The sequence below is a fragment of the Hippichthys cyanospilos genome, chromosome 16 (genome assembly GCF_059441005.1).
Source record: "Hippichthys cyanospilos isolate Australia breed blue-spotted pipefish chromosome 16, RoL_Hcya_1.0, whole genome shotgun sequence".
Taxonomy (NCBI): domain Eukaryota; kingdom Metazoa; phylum Chordata; class Actinopteri; order Syngnathiformes; family Syngnathidae; genus Hippichthys; species Hippichthys cyanospilos.
Genome location: NC_142384.1, coordinates 11,751,306 through 11,772,467, shown reverse-complemented (window position 1 = coordinate 11,772,467; position 21,162 = coordinate 11,751,306). Strand labels below are relative to the sequence as shown.

Below are 21,162 nucleotides of genomic sequence, written 5' to 3'. Positions count from 1 at the left end.
TTCTTGCACTTAATGCTGTTCAACATTTTTTAATTGAAATTTGTATTGCAATAGAGCACTTTGCTCTGGTAGTGGAGGAGATCACAATTAATTTGTAGTTGAGCATTGCATGTTTTCTGCTTACATTTTTAGTAGGAATATGTTTTAAGATACGCTGTATGTTTCTATAATTAAAGAAAAACATACACACGTTTTTCTACTCTGTAATCTGTACAATTCAACTTTATTTAAAATTATATTTTTAGAGGAAAAGAGTGGAAAATGTTTGCATAAGTCTGCACACCCTTTTGAACAGGGTATGTCTGTGGTCATAATTAACCAATCACATTCAACTTCATGTTAGCATTCCCCTGCCACCATTTCAAATGACTCAACTCATTTTCAGATATTCTAGGAGGCTTTTCTTGGCTATTTTTTTGGCTTTTAATCAGAAGCTTGGAGTTTTTATGCTAACACCGACTGCTCTTTGAAATTATTTAGTATTCTTTCCACTCTGCCTAAAGACTCTGTTCCAACTGAAGAAAATTAGCCCCAAACTATGCTTTGTTTGGCAATGATCATATATGTTTTTGCAACCTTTTGAAATGACTGCCTACCTGTCTCTAACCTTTGTTCCATCCGATAAATAGTAAGAAATACAGATTCAGTCAGATTAACGGCGTACACATAGACAGTCTCCTTGTTTTGCATCTTATCTGTCTCAAGTAAGGCTCCTAAACATGTAACAGTGCACAGTTTAGGAGCCAAACCACTCCCGCACATGCCGCATGGGCGTGCGTGATGACGCAGGAGCGCAGGTGTGATTGTGTCCATTACCGTCTGTCATGTTTTTCTTTCTCTCTCTCCAAAGAGGTGTGCATTGCACTGGAATACGCCGTCAAACTTAACACTCTCATTGAAGTAAGAAGACCACGGAGAGAAAAAAAAATAAGACCCATTACACGTTTTAGTCTCACAGACCTCAGGAGGAAAAGTTTGCCAGCATGAAGAAAAATTCGTACGCAGGTAAGTGTGTTACTGATATCCGTGCTATCAAAAGGTGTATTTTTGGAGCCAGTGGATGATGACACTTTTGTCGACATACTGGAAAGAATACTGTTCTGTTCTGAATACTCATAATTCATATTTTGGGAGAAAGACCCATGTGTGACCTGATAGGCGTGGTCACGGCACTTCAATTGCAAATTAGGGCTCCAAATGAGTGACATCATTATATTATAGTCTGCTCTGCCTACGGTATGTGTGGTTAATGTAAAAGGTATTTATCAATTCAAACTGCAGAAAATATATATTTTATTTCTTTATTTTATTTTTTGAGGCGGTGTTTTTTTTTTTTTTCTTTTTACTCCCTGATTGATTCCAGGTTGATTTTGAAATGTTGACTCTAAACTTCAGCTTTACCGATGCCATGTCTGTGGCATCTGTGGAAGGTGTTTTTTTGTTTTTTTTTGCTCATCTGCAGAATGTATGAGGCAGATATTTGTTGGCAAGATCTATCTATCTATCTATCTATCTATCTATCTATCTATCTATCTATCTATCTATCTATCTATCTATCTATCTATCTATCTATCTATCTATCTATCTATCTATCTATCTATCTATCTATCTATCATATACTGTGTATACATATATATATATATATATATATATATATATATATATATATATATATATATATATATATATATATATATATATATATATATATATATATATATATATATATATATATATATATATATATATATGTATTGGCTCATTGCTGACACTAGCTTGAGGGTGTGTATATATTGACAAGATCCATGGAACATTTGTGGAAGGTGATGAATGCTATCACGTCATTCCCTTTGAAACAAAGAGTGAAAAGTTTACGGCCTTCAGGATCAAAGCTACCAGCAACTAAGCCCGTCTTGTCACTCACGAGCCCGCCGCTAATTGCGCACATCCTGATTGAACACATCCATCTTCCTCCCTTTCCTCTCAGCCCTCTACCTCCGCCTCTTTTTCCACTCCTGCCTAATCTCACTCCCATCCGCTGAGCCTCATTGACCTTCTCCTTCTCCAGCTAAGCTCCGGCTCAGTCCAATGTACACAAGGCCTATGCTGCGGAATGCCGCTCTTCCCGGGTCCTCTTTCCAAAGTCTTTGTGCGATCGAGCGTCTGACACTTTTCCATTGGAGCCAAGTGCAAGTTGGGTCATGCCACATCTCCTTTTTCCTCCTGTGTCTATGTGTGTGTGTGTGTGTGTGCAAGTGTATGTTGTGCGATGTGTGTGCAGGTGTCACATTCCTTTTTGTGGAATCGTATAATAACAAAGTATGAGCGCATGTATTACTTCTCACTGATGAGTGGGGATATGTCTTTGTAAAGGAGCACCACATGCACAAATGTACACAGTATAATTGCACATTTGAATATATGCAGTTAGAGCGGGGCCATAAAATAATCTTGATTTTTTTTTTCTTGCTTTTCAGTTATAAACAAAGTAATTCTGGACAATTACAATTTTAAACAACGTAATAAATCCTTTAAACATTTATTCAAAGTTTTAGAAAGGAATCCTGTGCAAAAGATTCATACAACTCATTTTATCCTCCTGAGACCCACCCTATTTATTTGTCCACTGTAGTAGACATTTGGTTTTGGCTTATTCCAGCTATCCTTCTGAGTCTTGGTGCGCTCAGTAGAGGACATTTTGATCGTTCCAATGATGTCTCCCATGTTTGGAAGGATACTGTCTTGCAGAGACAACATGGACCAACAGTGGACACAAATGAATAAACTGGGCCTCCTGAGGTTTAAATCGGTTTTAATGTAAACTTAACATTCATAGCTTGTGCAGAACTCGCCTATAGGCCATCAGAGGGGTTCACTTCCTGGTTAGAAATCCAACCATCAAAAAAACTAATATTTCATAAGAAATTTAATTTTCAATGAGCCATAAGTCAAATTCCACCATTTAAGTGCATACATTTAACCGTGGAAAGCATGAAATTGCCATGATATAGGCGCTTTATAAACATGCGTCCAAAAATTTTAACAACACATATCGAAATACTTGTCGATTAATTTGGTAATTGATTATTTTTTGATCAATCAGTTTATCAATATAACTCTAGACTTAATTATACTGCCTACAGGTGGCCACAGGCAGAAGTAGCATTTTTTTTCATAGTCTAGCACAGGCATGGGGAAACTACAGCCCAGGACCATATACGTTAAACCTTTTAATCCAACCCGCTAAATTTGAAGAAATTATCAATCCGGAGGAGACTGATAATGTTAAATTCTTTAAAGATAACGGAACTATGAGTGCCTTAAAAGAGTAACTGTTAGCAATTAATAAACTGTATTTTGTTAATTTAATGACGAGTTATTGAAAGGGTCATTTCAATAAATAGGTACTTAAAATATTTTTTTCTCTTATGAGGTGGATTACCAAAACACTCGATTCCTCTGCTCCTGGACTGGCCCTTTTGTCAAATTTTAGAACTCTTTGCGCCCCTTGTGCCTAAAAGTTCGCCCGCCCCGGTCTAGCAGTTGCATCGATAAAATGCAAGTGGGATTCCTTTGCTTCACTCAGCATGTATTCTATTGTATTCCACAGCTCTGTGACACCACTCCCTCCAATGCTCCAGATGAATGAGTAACCTGTATGAATAACACACACGCACACACCTTGCGTCCCTATTTTCCCAAAGTACTCCTGATATGTGCTTTTACGTTCCACTCCCCGCAAACATACACTCCCTGGTCCACGAGCAGTGTGACAAAAGCCTCCTAGCCTGTTGATACAATGCCGTAAGTGGGAGCCCAAAGTTATTGTTATATGGTTACATGAAAGCGAAGCTATAAAAGTATGTTGAGATATATTTGCTCTGTCATCTGGCTGGAAATGCCGATGGATGGCCTAACCTTCAATTTTACTTGCAAGAAGCCTGTGGATAAATGGAATAATAAGGTACTGGAGCACATGGACATGCACATGCTGTTTTGTGGTTGTCCGGATCTCAAATGATGGTGCAAAACATTCAGTAGAGCAGCTGGTGGAGCTTAGTCATGATTGTTCCCCTATCAATTACGTATGATTGTTGAAATGTTTAAACTTGTTAGGGTTGCTGTTCTATTAAAAGAAAATTAAAGAAATAACTGTGAATAATGATTTCAATTCATGTAAAATACCTGATTGGAAGCCACACTGATAAAAACGTCTGTGTGCAGTCTAAAAGTCTACAAAATCAGATTCCTTATCTTACATTTCTGTATGTTTTTGCATATCATGTCAATCAGCATATATTCTGCAATTGATTTATGTCTAAAGTGTAACTAAATTCACCCGTTTTCATCCATCTCACTAGGCTGCCATTTTGGTCATTTGGGTTTCTTCGGGCTTGCGCTGCGAATGTCACATGGCCAAACACAAGAAACTGAAAGAAATACATTGACATTCGAATATGTTTATACCATCAACCCTTTGTCCCCCTCCGTCAGCTTTACATCAAGTTTTCTGCAGCGCCCACCTCCGGTGTTTATTATTAGCAGCAAAGAATGCAGCTGTGCCATACAGTCACAACTCCACACTGATAGCAGATTTCCAAGGTAAGCTCCAGGCCTAGAGGAAGCCTGTAAAAAGATAATGGGGGGTTTCTGATGTACAGCAGGACACGTGCATTGACATCTACATGTGGGTGTTATTACAAGATGGGTGCACCCACAGGCGTTTCGTTTACTTTCGAGTATGATTATGAGAGTAAGTGTATGAATGGGATTGTTTACTTTAAACCAGGCACACACTTAACTGTGTTTGATTATTGTTTTGATAGTTAGCAGGCTTCTTCCTGGTTCAAAGAAAACCATGACAAGATTTTTATTTTGGAACTGGGGCCGTGATTTAATTGGTCCAAATGAATACAGATAATCTAATACAAAACTACGACAAATACTTTATATACATTATTACATAATGCAATACATTTACTGTACTATAATACAGTCTATTATACTATACTACTACTATTATATATACCCCTAGAACCTTTGACATTCAGTTGCCTTTATCCATGTCCTGGCTACAAAAAACAAAACACGCCTTGAACCTTTAAAAGCATGTTGACCTGACATGTCTTTGTGAGCAGTCACATAAAAGAATCCCTGTGTGTATGACATACACTAAGTATATGCTCCCCGAGGGAGGTTCCTAGTCATAAAGATCTTGCGGATGTCTTAAGTGGCTTGAAAAGGAACTCCGATTCTTATCTGTCTTGTCAATGTTGTTTTATTGGCTTCTTTATTAGTATTCTGGATTCACATGGTTTTATACTCATTGTGTTTGTACTGTGTAGCAATGTCAACGCTTAATGTCTTCCTCTTAAGTGTGTGAGTGGTCACTGAACGTACATTGGGAACATACGACCAGAAAGCTTACCTCGCTACAGTCTGACTTCATTTCCCATGATTCTTCAACATAAAAGCAGGAAGTAGTAATAGTTCCGGTATGATGTGAACGTGACGATAAACAGTTTAAATACCTTTTTGATTGGTTCATGTATAAACCACTCTGACAAATGTGTGTTTGACATACATATGGCTCAAACAATTGTTTTGCTTGATTAAAAAAAAAAAAAATGATGTCATGACATGACTTCTGTAAAATTGGGACAAAACATTGAGGCTAGTGAAAATTTGTCGGGACTGGTGATTGTCTGATCACCCTGTGCTACCTCGCTAGCTAGTTAGCTAGTTAGTTACCGAGAGCTGTAAGCTCCAACTAGATAGTTACTAATCTACTAACATGATAGTTACAACTCATCTAGTGACCTAGAGTACCCAATGAACAAGTCAAGGTCTAAAAAACTTTGTTAGCCAATCTGTGGCTAGTTAACTGTGTGTTTTTGAGTGGTTGGGTTTGTTTTGGTGTGGTCCTCACTCATTACGAATTTAGCTAGAGCACTTACGGGCCCTTTAAAATCAACATGAAGAAATGGCTATGCGTCGAACCTTTCAACCCGTCTCGCTCTGTTTCACACATGCTCGTCGTATGCACTCGCCCATCCGTTCCTCTCCCTTGCTCTCTGACTCTATGTCTGTCTCTTGCCTCATTTGCAAGCACTGTTGTGAAATGTTTGCGGCATACTCTCAACACATGTAATAGGGGCCATAAAAACACACTGGAAGCAGTGTGTGCGTGTGTGTGCAGTCAAATGAGAAATATGTTCCAAACCCACCTGCAGTAGGTGAACATCCATGAAATATAGACATATAAAAAGTTTACAACATTGAAAACATCACTGTCTATACACAGTTTAAAATAAACATAAAAATAAACCCAAAACAATATCAACAAGATCTGCTGTCCAATAGTTTGACCATACTGTACAAAAACATAAATTGTTTCTCACTTCTTTCAATTAAAATACTCTATTACAAAAATGCTGGAAATGAACTCAGCGTGTGTTGTTTGTTCTGTAAATCAGCCCTCCTTTCTTTGTAAGACTTCATTCACAAAGTGTGTATGTGTGTGTATATGTGAGTGCTTTTGTATTTCAAGTGCGACTAAGTGCTGCAGCCCGGCCCCTCTGTTTACCTTCACTAGTCATCTAAGGCCAATCACTTAGTAGTTGACATGTTTGTCCAGGCCATGCACTTGACCGGTCACGTTCCTCTACATATATACACATGCGCATATACGCACGCGCATTTTTTTTTTTAAACAAGGTTACTTGGTCTGACTAAATGAAGCTACTTCATCTCATTTTAACATTAGAAGATGGCACCAAATATTGAACGGTAAATATTTTTTTGAGTATAAAATGAGAATTATCGTTCTGACAGCCATATTTGGAGATCAACTTCAAAGGTTTTCTATGCACACACTGCCTTTCATTTTTTTATGGGCTTGCCCTACCAAACATTTAAAAAGGTTTCTACACATGCAATGGTTTTCATGTTTCATGGGGGTTTGTGGGCAACTTTATAAACATCACTTGTGGGGCCACCTTTTTTAAATGGTTGTAAAAACACACACAGGTTTTCATATTTTATGGTACCAGCCCTCTGGACGTCATTTAGGGGGGCCCACCTTTTACATCTCTCACAAACAAGTTTCAATGTAAGGGGACCAACTTTTCTAGATGTAACTTGTGTATACAAACACACACCCACACTGCACAGGTTTAGCTAAGTTAGACATAGCTAACTGACCAGCAACATTTTTTAGATCTTTAATGTAGCAATTGAATTATCTCCTGTCATTTGTACAGTGGTTAGCTTGCGTTAAATTTGACTTAAATGTTGAATAGCTGGCTAGCAACAAACTATTCATTTTACTACATTATAATAACCCTAGGTTAGTAGCTAGCTAGTTATAGCATACAATCTATCTATCTATCTATCTATCTATCTATCTATCTATCTATCTATCTATCTATCTATCTATCTATCTATCTATCTATCTATCTATCTATCTATCTATCTATCTATCTATCTATCTATCTATCTATCTATCTATCTATCTATCTATCTATCTATCTATCTATCTATCTATCTATCTATCTTGATAGCTAGCAAATACTTAGCTTAACGGTAATTATTTTGCGACGTAGGAATGTTAGCAGCTAGGTAATTATTTGCCGCGATCATTGTTGCTATTGTGAGTTTTTGCCTCATCCATATAAGTTGAAAGCTAGTTAGCGATAACTAGATGACACGTTGACACATTTAGTCATAGTGTTGCAAGGCATGCACGCACATCACTATTAGGAAAGGACATCAATCAGGCGAGCCCTGTCGCTACCAGACAGGCGTCCATTCATGTCGTTGAAAATTGGTGTTTTTTTTCAACAGGCATGAACACTGCCTCAATTCTTCTCATGCATCCTGTGTTTACAGTGATTTCAGTTGTACATCACATTGTCATTAGTCAAATATAACTAAGAGGTTTGCAAATACCTTTCAAGGGAAGAGAGTCATAGATCTATGTGTCTACAGGTTACTTTATAACCCTTGAAGTTGTGTGCTTGTGTGAAGTTGTGTGTTTTTGTGGTTTCAGACAAGACTGAGCAAGAGAGCATAGTTTTTGCGTGCATACACACAAGCATACAAATAGAAATACATACCAGGGCATCTCTACAGGTGTCACTCTTTTTCCTAATTTCCATGCGGTTTTGACTGACAGAAACCTATTAGCACTTGTCGGTACTTTGCCCCCAGTTTAAACCACAGGCAGTGATGTATTACATCACATTTGTGCCAAACAACAACTTTATCAACACAATGTTTGAATTACAGACGCCGTCTACATGGGCAGCGGTTGACTTTGATGCGCGAATAAGCATAGCCAGAAGCAGAAAGAGTAGTAAAGTATTGGCATGTTGTTTGTGGCTACACCTGCATTTGTGAAGTGAAAAACTACACTATATTTATCTATGACAGATCCACTCTTCCGGGAATGCTTTCAATAAGTTTTTGGATTGTGGGAATTTTGTGGTCCTTTCTTCAGATGTAGGCCTTTCGAGAGGGCCAAAAGTATTTGATGGGGTGAGGTCATCAGAAACGACAGTTTCAATGAAATAGGAAGGATACAGTCAATTATCTTGAAATATGATTAATTAAAATTCAAATTGAACTCAGGTCCTATTGATTCATTAGGAGGTCAACCGATGAAGATAAGCGCTGTAGAAAATGGATGGATGGAAATGATTTTACTTCTGTGTCTATTTACAGCAAGGTCGGCCAGCGCGCGATCAAGGAGGACGGACAAAGATGCCTCCAGCATACTCAGCCCTAGTAAGTACAGACATTGTTGTGGCATTTCCTGTTTTGTTTGTTTTTAAATTGTTATAGTGTCTTATGTCCCTTGCTATTTTTATCAGTGTAATCTGTAAAGATCCCATATTACCACATATTGCCATATATATATATATATACACACACTTCGCGCTTGCCCTCCTGTGTGGAGTTTGCATGTTCTCCCCGAGCCTGCGTGGATTCTCTCTGCACTCCGCCTTCCTCCCACACTCCAATGCATACTCCCCGAGCCTGTGTGGATTTTCTCCGCACTCCGCCTTCCTCCCACACTCCAATGCAGGTGTATTGCACATACTAAATTGTTCTTTGGTGTGATTGGATGCGTGAATGGTTGTTCGTTTCAGTGTGCCCTGCAATTGGCTGGCAACCAGTTCAGGGAGCCCCCCCCCCTCCCTCTTATTGCCCAAAGTTAGCTGTTTTCTGTTTTCCTACAAAAGCAACTTTTGGCAGAGTGAAACATTTTGCTGAAAAGAGGCTTCAAGCTGTTTGGCTCAACACTAAAAAAACAAAACAATGCAAAACGCTTTTACCTGTTGATATATTTGACCACATATGGTGGAGCAGCACATGTAGACACACATTATAGCAACACACACAGCCATATATTCTTAACCTGTTGTGAAAAATAACTACTACTTCTGCAGCTTTTTTTTCACGTGTTTCTATTTCAGTATGATACTGCCCCTAAATTAAGCAAATGTGCAATTTTCTTTTAGGTCCTCAAATTAGTTAGCTTTTGCCACATGCCACATACGCATGGTTTAGTATATGAAGTGCTGCCTTCTGCAATTGGAAATGATTCATTGTTGCAATGGGCACTCGCTCCCCCACTCAGTTGTTCTTTTTGTGTGTGTTGGTATTGGCACATATGCTGAAGATGTGGCTAACGCTCACCGCTAAGACATGTGGAGTCAGCACAAAAAGGGAGAGAGAGAACAGGAAGGAAGTACACACGCACACACACATTCTCACACACTTTTGCATGTGCAAAGTAATACAGCTGTGTCTAGTGCAGGATGTGAACTCATCCCATAAACACTTGATGTCTAATGAGACAACAAGCATATAAGTTTATTGTGGTAAAGTGTGTGTCACCATTGATGGTTAGATGTGTGTTTGTGTGCATGTTTGAAAATGACATCACTATGATTAGGATGTATCATGTTGTGTTTAATGGCCTCAGACCTTAGATCGCTCTCACAATGAATTGCTCCTATTAGTCTTATTAACTTTGGTGCAGTTGTTTTAGAGTGCAGTTTGCCAGTAAATGCTTAACAGTGTCTGCCAAGTGAGCCTATTATGGGATGCTAAGCAGGCAGGCACACGAACTCAAATTAACGAGCATTTTCCTTCCACAGACCAGCTAAAATGTCGACACAAAAATTGTGTCAAGCCAGAAATTGTGTCAGTCGATTTGCAGGAGCTTCTTGTTTTGACCACAAGAGGTCGCTACAATGCAGAAAAATGGAATGTCCCGGAGTCGAGACAAAATGAGGGCTACTCGTTGCCAACTTTGTGACTTTTGTGTCCCATCCAAAAAAGCTTTTTAGTAACATTTTCTCCCCAAATGAGCATTTGGCATTTTGTAAGAATCTTTTTTTTTCTTGTTTACAAACAATTATTTACTTAGATAATGGAACAAGAAAATGAGAAGTATATTTCAATCTACTTCTATTGTCTGTTTGACAATGCTGTGGCTTGTGTAGATGACACTCCCTCAATTCAAGACAGTTCTGTGGTACTAAGATACCACAAAATGGTGTCCAAGCATGACTTTTTTTTTCCTCACTTCTGTAGCCTGTAGTCATTTCAGCGGTGTTCATTGGCACCAAGATGACACAAAATGACACTTTCCAATCAAACAGGGTGTCACCTGAGAGCTGGTTTTGTACTGAGAAGTAGACAGGACATCCAAATTGAACAGTAGTGTCATGAATTACCGCAGGACACGAGCGGAAAGGCAAAGCAGAGTGAACGGGGAATGTGACAAGTAGAAAGTCTTTAGACACCGAAATTCAATGTAACCACAGAAAGCATCATAAACTAGCCATGGAAAAACTAGACTCGGAAACTAGACTTGAAAAATAGACTCAGAAATTCGAATCAGAAAAAAATAGGAAGGCTGCTTGAGAGGGTTTTTTCTGACAGACATCAATCCATATAACATGAGAAAATGATTTACAGGACCATAGAAATGGCATTAAAGGGAAAAAAAAACAGACACAACAGTAAATGCAATACCATGACATCAAAATAACTAGATAAAATGGTGACACATACGTACCCATAGCAACTGCATAGCAAGCGTGTGTAAATGAAGATCCTCCCCTGACGGCAACATACTGACAGAAAGATGCCATGAAGATGGCGCCAAAGCACTATTTTTATGCCAAACAGGGTTTTGGCCTAAGCACATCAAATCCCAGCAAATATTGAACAGCTTAAAAAAAATCGAAATTGTTGGTATTTGCGAGTAGTTGGGGGACACTAAATAGGCGTCCATTATTTTTGCTATTTGCGACCGACCCCTTTGATGTCTTAATTTGGCGCTCGGCAAATGACCTCTGCCCTCCAACAGTGTGAGGGATGTGCGGAGGGATCAAGTGTCATGTGGAGTTTCCTGATCCGGAGATTTCGTTTCGTAGCAATCACTTTCACATTGTTTGACACTCAGGCGACGCCGCACGCGATTCATGGCGAGGAAGTGTCATTAAGGGAAGGGCCCGGCAAAAATAACCCGTCACATGCTTACAGTGGACACAATGCCGCTTCAGTCTTTCCACGGCAGCATCTGAAGGGAGCAACATATGACCTGCACATGGGCCATGTCGTCACAGTGAAGGAATCAAAGCGGGGAGAGGAGGACGAAAGCGAGGGAGGGAGGGAGGGAGGGAGGAAGGGAAGTCCAAAAAAAGACAGGGAGGGAGCGAGAGAGTGGAAGTCAAAGTGCAGACGCTACATGTGGCTCTGGAGGGAGTGATCTGGTTATGGAGGGGGACAAATTCTCAGGTAGGACACATGTTTCTTCGCTCAGTGGACTCAAACGGACTCTTCAATGAGCGTCTCCTTGCGCCACTCTCTCCTCTCGATTTTCCATTCTCTCAATCTGTCCTCTCTGCTGACTGCATGCTTTCTTTTGGGGGCTGTGCATGATTAGCTGACAGATGTATTATCTCCACAAACCGATTCCTTCTCAAATATGCCCCCCCACCCCCCCTTGCGCCTTTTCTGTCGTTTTGTCGTTGTTTGGACTGTGAACAGGAAGGAGCCATGTTTAAACAGTACTACTCTTGTCCCTCGTGGCTCTGTGGGTCACTCGCTTCTCTCTGGCCAACAGGATGTCCAAAGCCTGAGTCAGCCCGCCTTGCAAATAAGACACTTCAATAAGACGCGCACTCACACAAACTCCTGTGAAATAGAGTTTGTCATCCGTGTTATTTAGTGGTCACGGAAGCTGTAAAGTCATCGGGAGGGAAGAATGAGTTGGAGAGGAAATGGTCCAAAAGTGTCTGCAGCAGCATGTGTGTGTGTGTGTGTGTGTGTGTGTGTCGTTACACACTTGGAGCCACATTATTAAGTACACCCATACACGTTCATATTCTTTCATCTTTGCTACTACTAATACTACTATTAATACGTACTTCCATCAAAACCACCACCTTTACTACTAATAATACTGCTACCACCACCACTACTATTACTACTACTACTACTACTACTACTACTAATACTACTACTATTACTACTACTATTACTTCGGTTACTTCTAATACTTCTATTACTTCTGTTACTTTTACTGTTCTTCTATTACTACTAATATCCCTGTTAATACTGCTGCTACTACTACTACTACGACTAATTTTCTTCCCATTTCTACTCATGCTACTTCCACTTGTATTACTACCATTACTACTTCTGTTACTTCTATTACTTCTGTTACTGTAATTACAATTACTTCTTAACTTCTTCCTATTACTACTATTACTCCTACAGTACTTCTATTACTACTTATATTTCTACTACTATGACTAATCTTATTCCTATGCCGTTTGGCCTCTGTAATACTGTTAGGAGATCACTGGGCATTGGAAAGAAAAGTAGAACACACCTCATAGACTTTATTGGTATTTTTACTTCACAAAATTCTCTTATAATGGGGGTGGTCCGATCCCCATTAATCAAGTGAGGGAAAAAGTGAGGAAAGAAAAAAAAAACGTAAATATATATATATATATATATATATATATATATATATATATATATATATATATATATATATATATATATATATATATATATATATATATATATATATATATATATATATATATATGTATATATATATATATATATATATATATATATATATATATATGTATGTATGTATTTGCGCATAGATACAGTATGGCGCCTCCCTCTACTGTGTGCATGTGAATATAAATGCCTCCGCATCTTAAGCTATTTTTCATCAACGTCTTGGTGTCTGGCGTGTGTATTTTATTTAAAGCAGCTATAATTTACAATCTCACTTATAATGGGGGAAAAAAAACCTTGAGAGCAACTCCATTCAATCGCAAGTAGCTTAGGAGCCAGACACTTTCCCCAGGAGTTGACAGAGATTAAAAAAGCAGGAGGAAAGAAGATTTATTTCACCACACGGACAGAAATGCGACCCCAAGTTGGACTTGCAACTTGATAATATGTCAGCCTTGGGCCCACATCTTTCCATTCCATCAAGTTTGGCAAATCATCATAACATACACGAATATTATTTCTGCATATCCTCAAATGCATATGTAGTGGCGGGTAATTAGTTGCTGTGTCTTCTGGCTAATCTGCAGCCGTCATGAAGTGGCGTTGATGCGCAAAGCCCGCTTTGTTTGCGAATGAGTCAACGATCCCTGAGAGTGACTGAGCTGAATGGAGGCGAAAAGGCCATCAGCGTTTGGCCCATTCATCGCAGTCTCTGTGTGGTCAGCTGATGATCGCCACCGATACAGTCACACACATTCACTCGCAGTCAATGCAGGGTGAAATGTCACTCCTCTGACGAGGATTGCAACCTTTTGAAAAGTGCCCTAGTGTCCCTAGATGGTAAGAAATGGGAGTAAACTACATACACTCAACAACTGTAAATATAGTCAGAAAACAGCTCGCGGAAGAATTTTGGTAAACTAGGGTTTTCCATATTGCCTAGTTAATGATGTCTGTTTTTGTTGTTTTCAAAATTTGTCATCCAAATTTTATTTTATCCATCATTTTTAGTCAGTTTTTGTATTCATCTATTTTAGTTTACATTTTAAATTTGAACTTATTCTATATTTTTCTTTTTATTGCGTTCAAAATTTTAACAAATATTTTTATTCAATACTCTTTTTATTCATTTTTGATGTATTTAATTTAATTTATTTAATTGTTTTTTTAAATGGTATTTAATATTAACATTTGTCATTTTAATTTAACATTTGTCATTTTAATTTATTTCAGTCATCATTTTCAGCTAGTTTTTGTTTTATTATATTTCAGTATATTTTTATTATTGCCTACCATTTTACTTTTTAAAATATTTTTAATTACTTTATTCAATATTTTGAATTTTCCTTTTCTTTTTTTAATTTTAGTCAATGGTTTAAATTTTTGTGATTTTTATTCATTAAAAAGTCATCCTTTATTGATTGAATTGAATTTCACTGTCAGTTCTTGTTTTGCATGCCTTCGTGCTTTTTGGTTTTGTTTACATTTTTTAAACAGATTTTATTCAATATTTTTCAGTTGTACTTTTAGTCAACATTTTATTTTTCCATTTTTATTCAACAACTTTTGCCATGTTTTAGCAATTTAACTGTTTTTTTAATTCATTTTTTGTTTTGGTAAACGTTTGTACTTTTTTTTTTTCATCTGCATTTTAAATTAAAATGTAATATTTGAATAAAATATTCAAATAAGTCACAATTACTAAATTAATTTTTTGCATTTCTATTAGTAGTAGTATTAGACATACAGTGCTTCCCTTGCAACTTTGTTAAATTACATAAAATAAACAACTATGACTTTATTCCCTTAATAGTTTGACTCAACCTGTATTTTTTTTTCAGTGTGCTTGATGCAATTTCTCTGAATTCATCAAAATTTCCAGGGAATTCTTACTCATTCTCACTCTTGCTATGAAATGTTCAAAATTGTCTACATATGTGAGAAAGGCTGACATTGAATCAAAGTCTCACAATTTTTTCCGAGTGGAGCTAAACGCAACAGACAACATCATCACTAAGTTGAATGATGACATTTATAAAAAGAAATTCTGATGCAATCCATGTTTAAAATAATCTATTATGATCATTTGTATGTTGTTTTGTGGCTTTTTATGAAGGTTGTGCGGTGTGCCGAATGGAATACTGTCTCATAAGCTTGTGTTTTATTTTATTTTTTATTTAAATCTCAGTCTTAATGTTCCCTCATAAATTAGTTTTGGCCAGGAGTCTGAACTCTGTGGCCGCTTTGCTTCCAGAAGCCCGTGGACTTGTGTTTTGGTCATCGTCATGGTAACGCATTGAGTAGAACAATATGTGAGCGCAGCGAGGCTAACAAAGAACTGTAATGCTGTCTTGTTGACGCCATCCATTAAGTTATTACCCAGTGGAGAGGCGAAGGTGGGAAAAAAAAAAAACAGACGAAAGTAATATCGGTAATCATCTCCATGAAGGGTGGCTTCCTATGCGTGCGCCAGCACACACACGTTTGAGTCATGTTGCCAACAGGTGCTGCATTTGATCAATACGCACAAAGCGAGCGTGTGTGCTGCTCTTCCACATTTTGTATAAAAAACAGCTGCTGTCGGTACAGCTGTGCATGCACTCATGTGGTTGGTTTTTGGAGGGGGGTGGGAGGGGGCACAATGTGGGACAGTTTGTCATCCGAATACTTTCCATTGACATTCATCACCATAGGTGGCAAAAGTGCTCACAATATGTACTTAAAAGGACAAGTAGATATTAAAGGGGAGTAAAGATTTTTGCACGTTAAACTGTTTTTCTTTTTGTAATTTTTTGCTTTCATTCAATGGACGTTGTTCTGCTCCTTCATGTGTATGCACCTTGGCCACCAGGGGTCATCATAGCACGGATATGTGCTACAAGAATCCTATTCATTAGCTTATGTCTTATTAGGCTAGTAATGCTATGTGGTTGTTTAAAATACATATTTCTCTCATTTGCGTTTTCCTGTTTGAAATACACAATGTTTCTTTCTTTCTTAGTATTGCTCATTTTGTCCTTTTTCCATCCATCCATCCATTAGGAGCAATAGTTGTTATTGTGTAGTATTATTGATTGTTGTAATTCAAATTCTTCTCGAGGTTGTCAAAGTTGTGGTAGTGGTAATTGTGCTAATCGCAGTTTTACTGGGAGTAGTGGTGTTATTCATTATACTGTAGTGGTGTCAGCAGCACTTCTAGAAGTGGTAGGAATCATGGCTCTAGTTTATAGTTTTATAGTTGCAATATAGTTTTATAGTCGCCCGATTACTAGATGTAGTCACCTACAAATGTATAGTGGCTGGAGTTGTCGTTTTAATAGTCATTCATATTGTTTCAGTGGTGGTGGTATTAGCCAATAGTAGTGGTAGAAGTATGTAATGGTGTGTTAATGTAATGTTTTCCTTTACGTGTCCCTTCCCACCGGGGCTATCTATCTTTTCAACTTCCTGTCTTCCCCCTCTTCATTCATGCTGTCTCTTCAGTGAAGACGAGCCAGGTCCCGCTTTTTATTATGAGTGTTGCCATGAAAACAAAGACAACCAGACAGTTCCATCCAAAGCACCTGGACACCTCTTGCACATACGCTATCATACGGCCAGTGCACATTGCCGTTTGACCGATAGGTAACAGCATTCATGAAAAACTCGTTTATTTGTATGGGTGTGCCCATTCTGCATTTACAATCCCTGTCGCCCTGGCATGACTACTGCAACAGCCGTCCTCAGCCTGGCATTAATTTCTATATATTTATCCTCTTCTCTTTCTTGGAGTGCCGCTGGTGGTCTGTCCTACATTTGAGTACAGTCGGGCGTCTGTCTCCCGTCATCTGGAGTGCTGCAGTGCAACATAATACCAACAGCTGTACATTCAAACATACTGCAGCACAGCACAGTACAGTACATTTTATCTTTCTTCAAAGACAGTTGAAGCAGTGGCTTACTGAAGACTAAAAATGTACATTTAGTTGAGTAAAAATAATAATAATAATAATAATTCAAATTATGTGTGTTGTTGGATATTGTCAAGCTCAACTCTTCCATTCCGTTGTCGTGAACAGTTGAAAGAAAAACCTGTCATGAATACCTATTACAGTATATCACTGTTTTGCCAGCCTATCACAGAGCACACAGAGACAAACAACCATTCACACTACCGATTACACTTAAAGACAATTTAGAGTGTCCAATACACCTGCCATGCATGTTTTAGGAGTGTGGGAGGAAGCCGGAGAGAACCCATACGGGCTCGGGGAGAATGTGCAAATTCCACACAGGAAGGCCAAAGCAAGCTGGGTTTGAGCTCGAGACTCTGAACTGTGAGGCGGATGTGTTAACCACCCTTCCACCGAGCCTCCTTCTTTCTAATTTGGGCCAGAAAATGCATTCTAGAGTTCCAGTATGACAGTTGTTACAGAAGATTGGATTAGCACCGTCTGGGCTTGCAAGGACACGCAGTGGAAGGAAGTGGGCTTGTCATCGACTTGCGTCTGTGTGTGGTTGAAAAAAGGGTCGGTTGCTGGGCTGAGTTCGTGCATGTGTTTCTTCCCTAATGCGTTTTCATACTTGTGCGTGCATCTGCCGGGGCCATATGCGATGTCGCTGAGATGCGGGGTGGGTATGCAAAGGTTAGCTTGTGTCTGTATGTGAGGAATTGCAGTAGTGGGATGAGGGTGTGTCCCAGATTGGGATTCTCCACATATTGCCATTTTAATATCGCTGGAGATTGTTTTACAGTATAACACAGTTGCCCGTGGCAACAAAGTTTATTTGTAGGCACGGTGGTGGCCCCTGCTGGAGAAATATAGCGTGTTGTGGAGTTTATGTTGCAAAGTATGCTTTGATAAATGTTTTATGTCAAAAACAAGTGCTAGAGGATTGCGTCTAGTAGTTCAACAGAAGCTCATTTAGTTTTGGCCACTCCCAGCCGCTCAGTGAATTGTGGCGCTTTACCTGCGCCAAAGAATTTACATCTGGCTCACTTCAAGTGTTGATAGTCCAGCCATATGTGCAGCTTTCTTTGTAGCCAGGAATATCAGCGTCTATTAGCTTTTTCATATTTTGCATGGTCCAGTGGCAGACAAATGGGATGCAAGTTTGCACCATGATTACAGGTTTTGCTACAGTCAAGACATTTTTGTCGTAAATCCGTGTGCCGGTATGTGTGCTTTGAGCCGTTCTGTGTTTGATTAGTAAATATGGTTAAATCAACCCAGACTGCACACCATGATTCCAATGTAAGCAGAATATTGGCAGCGAGGTTGACGATCATGCAAAATGGTAATTCTAAACATGAGATAAAGCATTCAAAATGGAATTAGTTTTAGAGAATAAAACATTGGAGGGATTTTTTTAGCTTGCAAAACAAGCCAGAGTTGTAATTGTGGTGGTGGTAGTAGTATTACTGTAATATATTCATAGTGGAAGTACCCTTGTAGTTGTTGCTAAAGTTTGTGTTGCGGGTGGATTTACCATTAGGAAAACACAGAAAATGGCTAGGGAAAAGGACAAGCTCCCAAGGAGCTTGCTTAGTTCCTGATTGAGTAAAAGCCCCGTAGCTGAAGCCAAACCGTAGCAGCCTTTTTACTTCCTGGATCAGATTTTTCCTTTGTAGACCTAGATTTGACACCTTTACAAACTAACCAACCAAAAACCAAACCAAATTCTAAGCCGATTCAACCCAACCACCCTACCAAACCATCCAACACCAAAAACCAAAACAAAAATAACCCAATCAACCCAAAGCCTAAACATATCTTAATCCAAGCAAGCAAACAACCAACAATTAAAACCCAAAACAAGTCCAGAACAAAACAAAACAACCAAACCCAAGCAACCAAACAACCAAAATGAAACCCAACCCAATCCAATCAAACCAACAGTCCAACCGTCCATTTGCTGCCTCTTGTTCAGGGTCACAGCAAAAGACATGTAACGCCTTAACATCCACACAAAAAGGCCATAGCCTGAATTCAGACCTTAGAACTGTGAAGCATATGTACAAAACACGAATCTACCAGCTATGTCACAAAAGATAGACTAGTGTAATAAAAACTAGATTTGAAAGCCTAACAGATTTTCCCTTTGATCCATCTATCCATCCATCTTCTACTGCTTATCCGGAGTCGTTTTTCGAGGGCAGCAGATTTAGCAGGGAACCCTGGACTTCCTTCTCCCACGCCAGCTTCGTCCAGGCCAGCCGATTTGATATGGGCCAGAAAATCCACCATCACGTCTACAAAAAGATCCTATAGCTTTTGCTTTCATTCAATGTGCAAGAAGAGGCTAGTGGTGTGAGCATCTGACAGTTCCTGAAAAGAAAAATTTCCCTACATACCTTACTTGACTCTGTTTTATTGTTTCCTCTTGCCTAAGCTCAAGAGGGTCATCAAGAGGTTCCTGATTTGTTGCTTTAACTGGACACCGATGCCATTGATAAAAACCTCCGTATCAACATCTGCATCCATCAGCTGACAAGGGCAGCTTTCAGTCATGTGACTGTGTACACAGGAAGTGAGCCTGTGAATAAACGGTGGAAGTGGGAGGGAAGCGTGGATGAACGTGAGGAGGGGGAGGGAAGCCAGGAGGGAGAGAGAGGGGAAGCAGAAGGGAGGAAAAGAGGAGGCTGAAGAAGTTGTGAAAAAAGTGGGCAGAGTGAGAGGAGAGAGACTTGAGCTTGGATTTTCTGTTTTCTTTTCCTCCCCTCCCTCCTCCACCTCTCCCTTGTGTCGGATTCCAAATTTGGGATTTGTTTAAAATCGGGACCGCTTCTCTGGACGACGTTTCCTTGCTGGGTGAAAGGGAACCCTCGCATGATAAACACACTCGTCCCCCCTCAAAAAAAATGTCTGATTCTACGGTCAACGCTCACTTGGAGGGGATCATATCAGACTTTGAAGGTTAGTTGCGTTCTTTTCTCTCAACTTGCTCTTGTCAGTGACTACGTAACCCCTGCCATGAGGACAGCGGCCTTAGATGTTTTCCACATGTTTGATTGGGACTGGACGGCATCTGGAAAAACTGAGAGGGCTTTCTTGACATCTGTGGTTGTGGTTGAAGGGAAAATGCGTGCTAAAAGTGTTCTAAACTGTGTTTGTTAATGCTGTTGTGAACTTGTAGCTGCAGAGCCCCAAAAAAGGGTGCAATCAGCCTTTCTCCTCAGGAACCTGACTCACAATATGGGTGTGCTGCTTCACCAGAAACAGGCTGGAACTGTCTTTTAAAAGTATATTATTATACTTCGAATGACTGATCATGGGGGTGGTACCCCCTAAAATACTGCTTTTGTACCATCTATACGTGATTACCAATACACATGAATGTCTTGTTGACCTCTGCAAATGAGAGTTCTACTTGAAGAATTCTTTAATTGAGTTGTAGTGGAGCCACCAGTGATTGGGGACCAGTCCAGGGCTCTGAAAATGAACGGATGGATGCACAGAGGTAATATGAAGTCCAGAAATTCCCCCTATGGGTAATGGCAACAAAGTGTAAATCAACGGTTCTCAAGACAGAGTCAGTAGACCCCCAAAGGCTCATAACTTGGGGATCAACGAAATAATTTCCGATAAATTATTATGTAGCTTTTTTATGGAGACCGGCACACCAATAAATCAAACAGTAAACCAAGTAGTTCTCCCGACCTTAAGTTTAGGCCACTGCCAGCTGTTTTCCAAACAGAGTTCCCCATATTGCTCGCAGTTTTTTAGCATTGGTTCTTTTGGTCATGGTCACTTCCATTATTGGCACAGAAGGGGTGTGGTTTGCACTGATTGATCATTCACTGGCGGCTTGGTACTTCTTGGGAGAAAGAGGGTTTGTGAAGCTGCTCTCTAAAAACAGTTGGGTCAAAAATAACCAAATTGTGGCTCGGAAAAGGACTGGATGAACTTTAGAGTGTGTAGTATTTTCTGTTGACTCATTTGTCACAACTTCAGCAGCATTTATTTTCCAATAATTTTAGAAGTACAACAAAACAACGTATTGTGAGATGCTAACTCACTGCATAACTTGTGTCGATCATTCATTTGAATGTGTCCGATTTCCATTTCTGTGAACCCCAGTCGTAATCTTCTACACAAAAGCTGTGCTGATGCCAAATCC

General features: G+C 39.2%; 1 protein-coding gene across 3 annotated transcripts in view; it reads left to right on the top strand.

Annotated features, from left to right (window-relative positions):
• The first annotated feature begins 968 nt into the window (after nucleotides 1–968).
• Nucleotides 969–21,162, top strand: part of septin9a (septin 9a) — a 48,349-nt gene continuing 28,155 nt past the window's right edge. Inside the window, exons 1-2 of one of the 3 annotated variants that reach the window (XM_088436914.1) lie at nucleotides 969–1,005; nucleotides 8,725–8,787. In XM_088436914.1, the coding sequence (XP_088293040.1) occupies nucleotides 984–1,005; nucleotides 8,725–8,787 (85 nt within the window). In that variant the 5' untranslated portion in view covers nucleotides 969–983. Of the gene's footprint in view, nucleotides 1,006–8,724; nucleotides 8,788–11,750; nucleotides 11,818–19,681; nucleotides 19,959–21,162 lie in introns of those variants that run through there. The other 2 variants (XM_088436918.1, XM_088436916.1) reach the window with 2 other exon arrangements.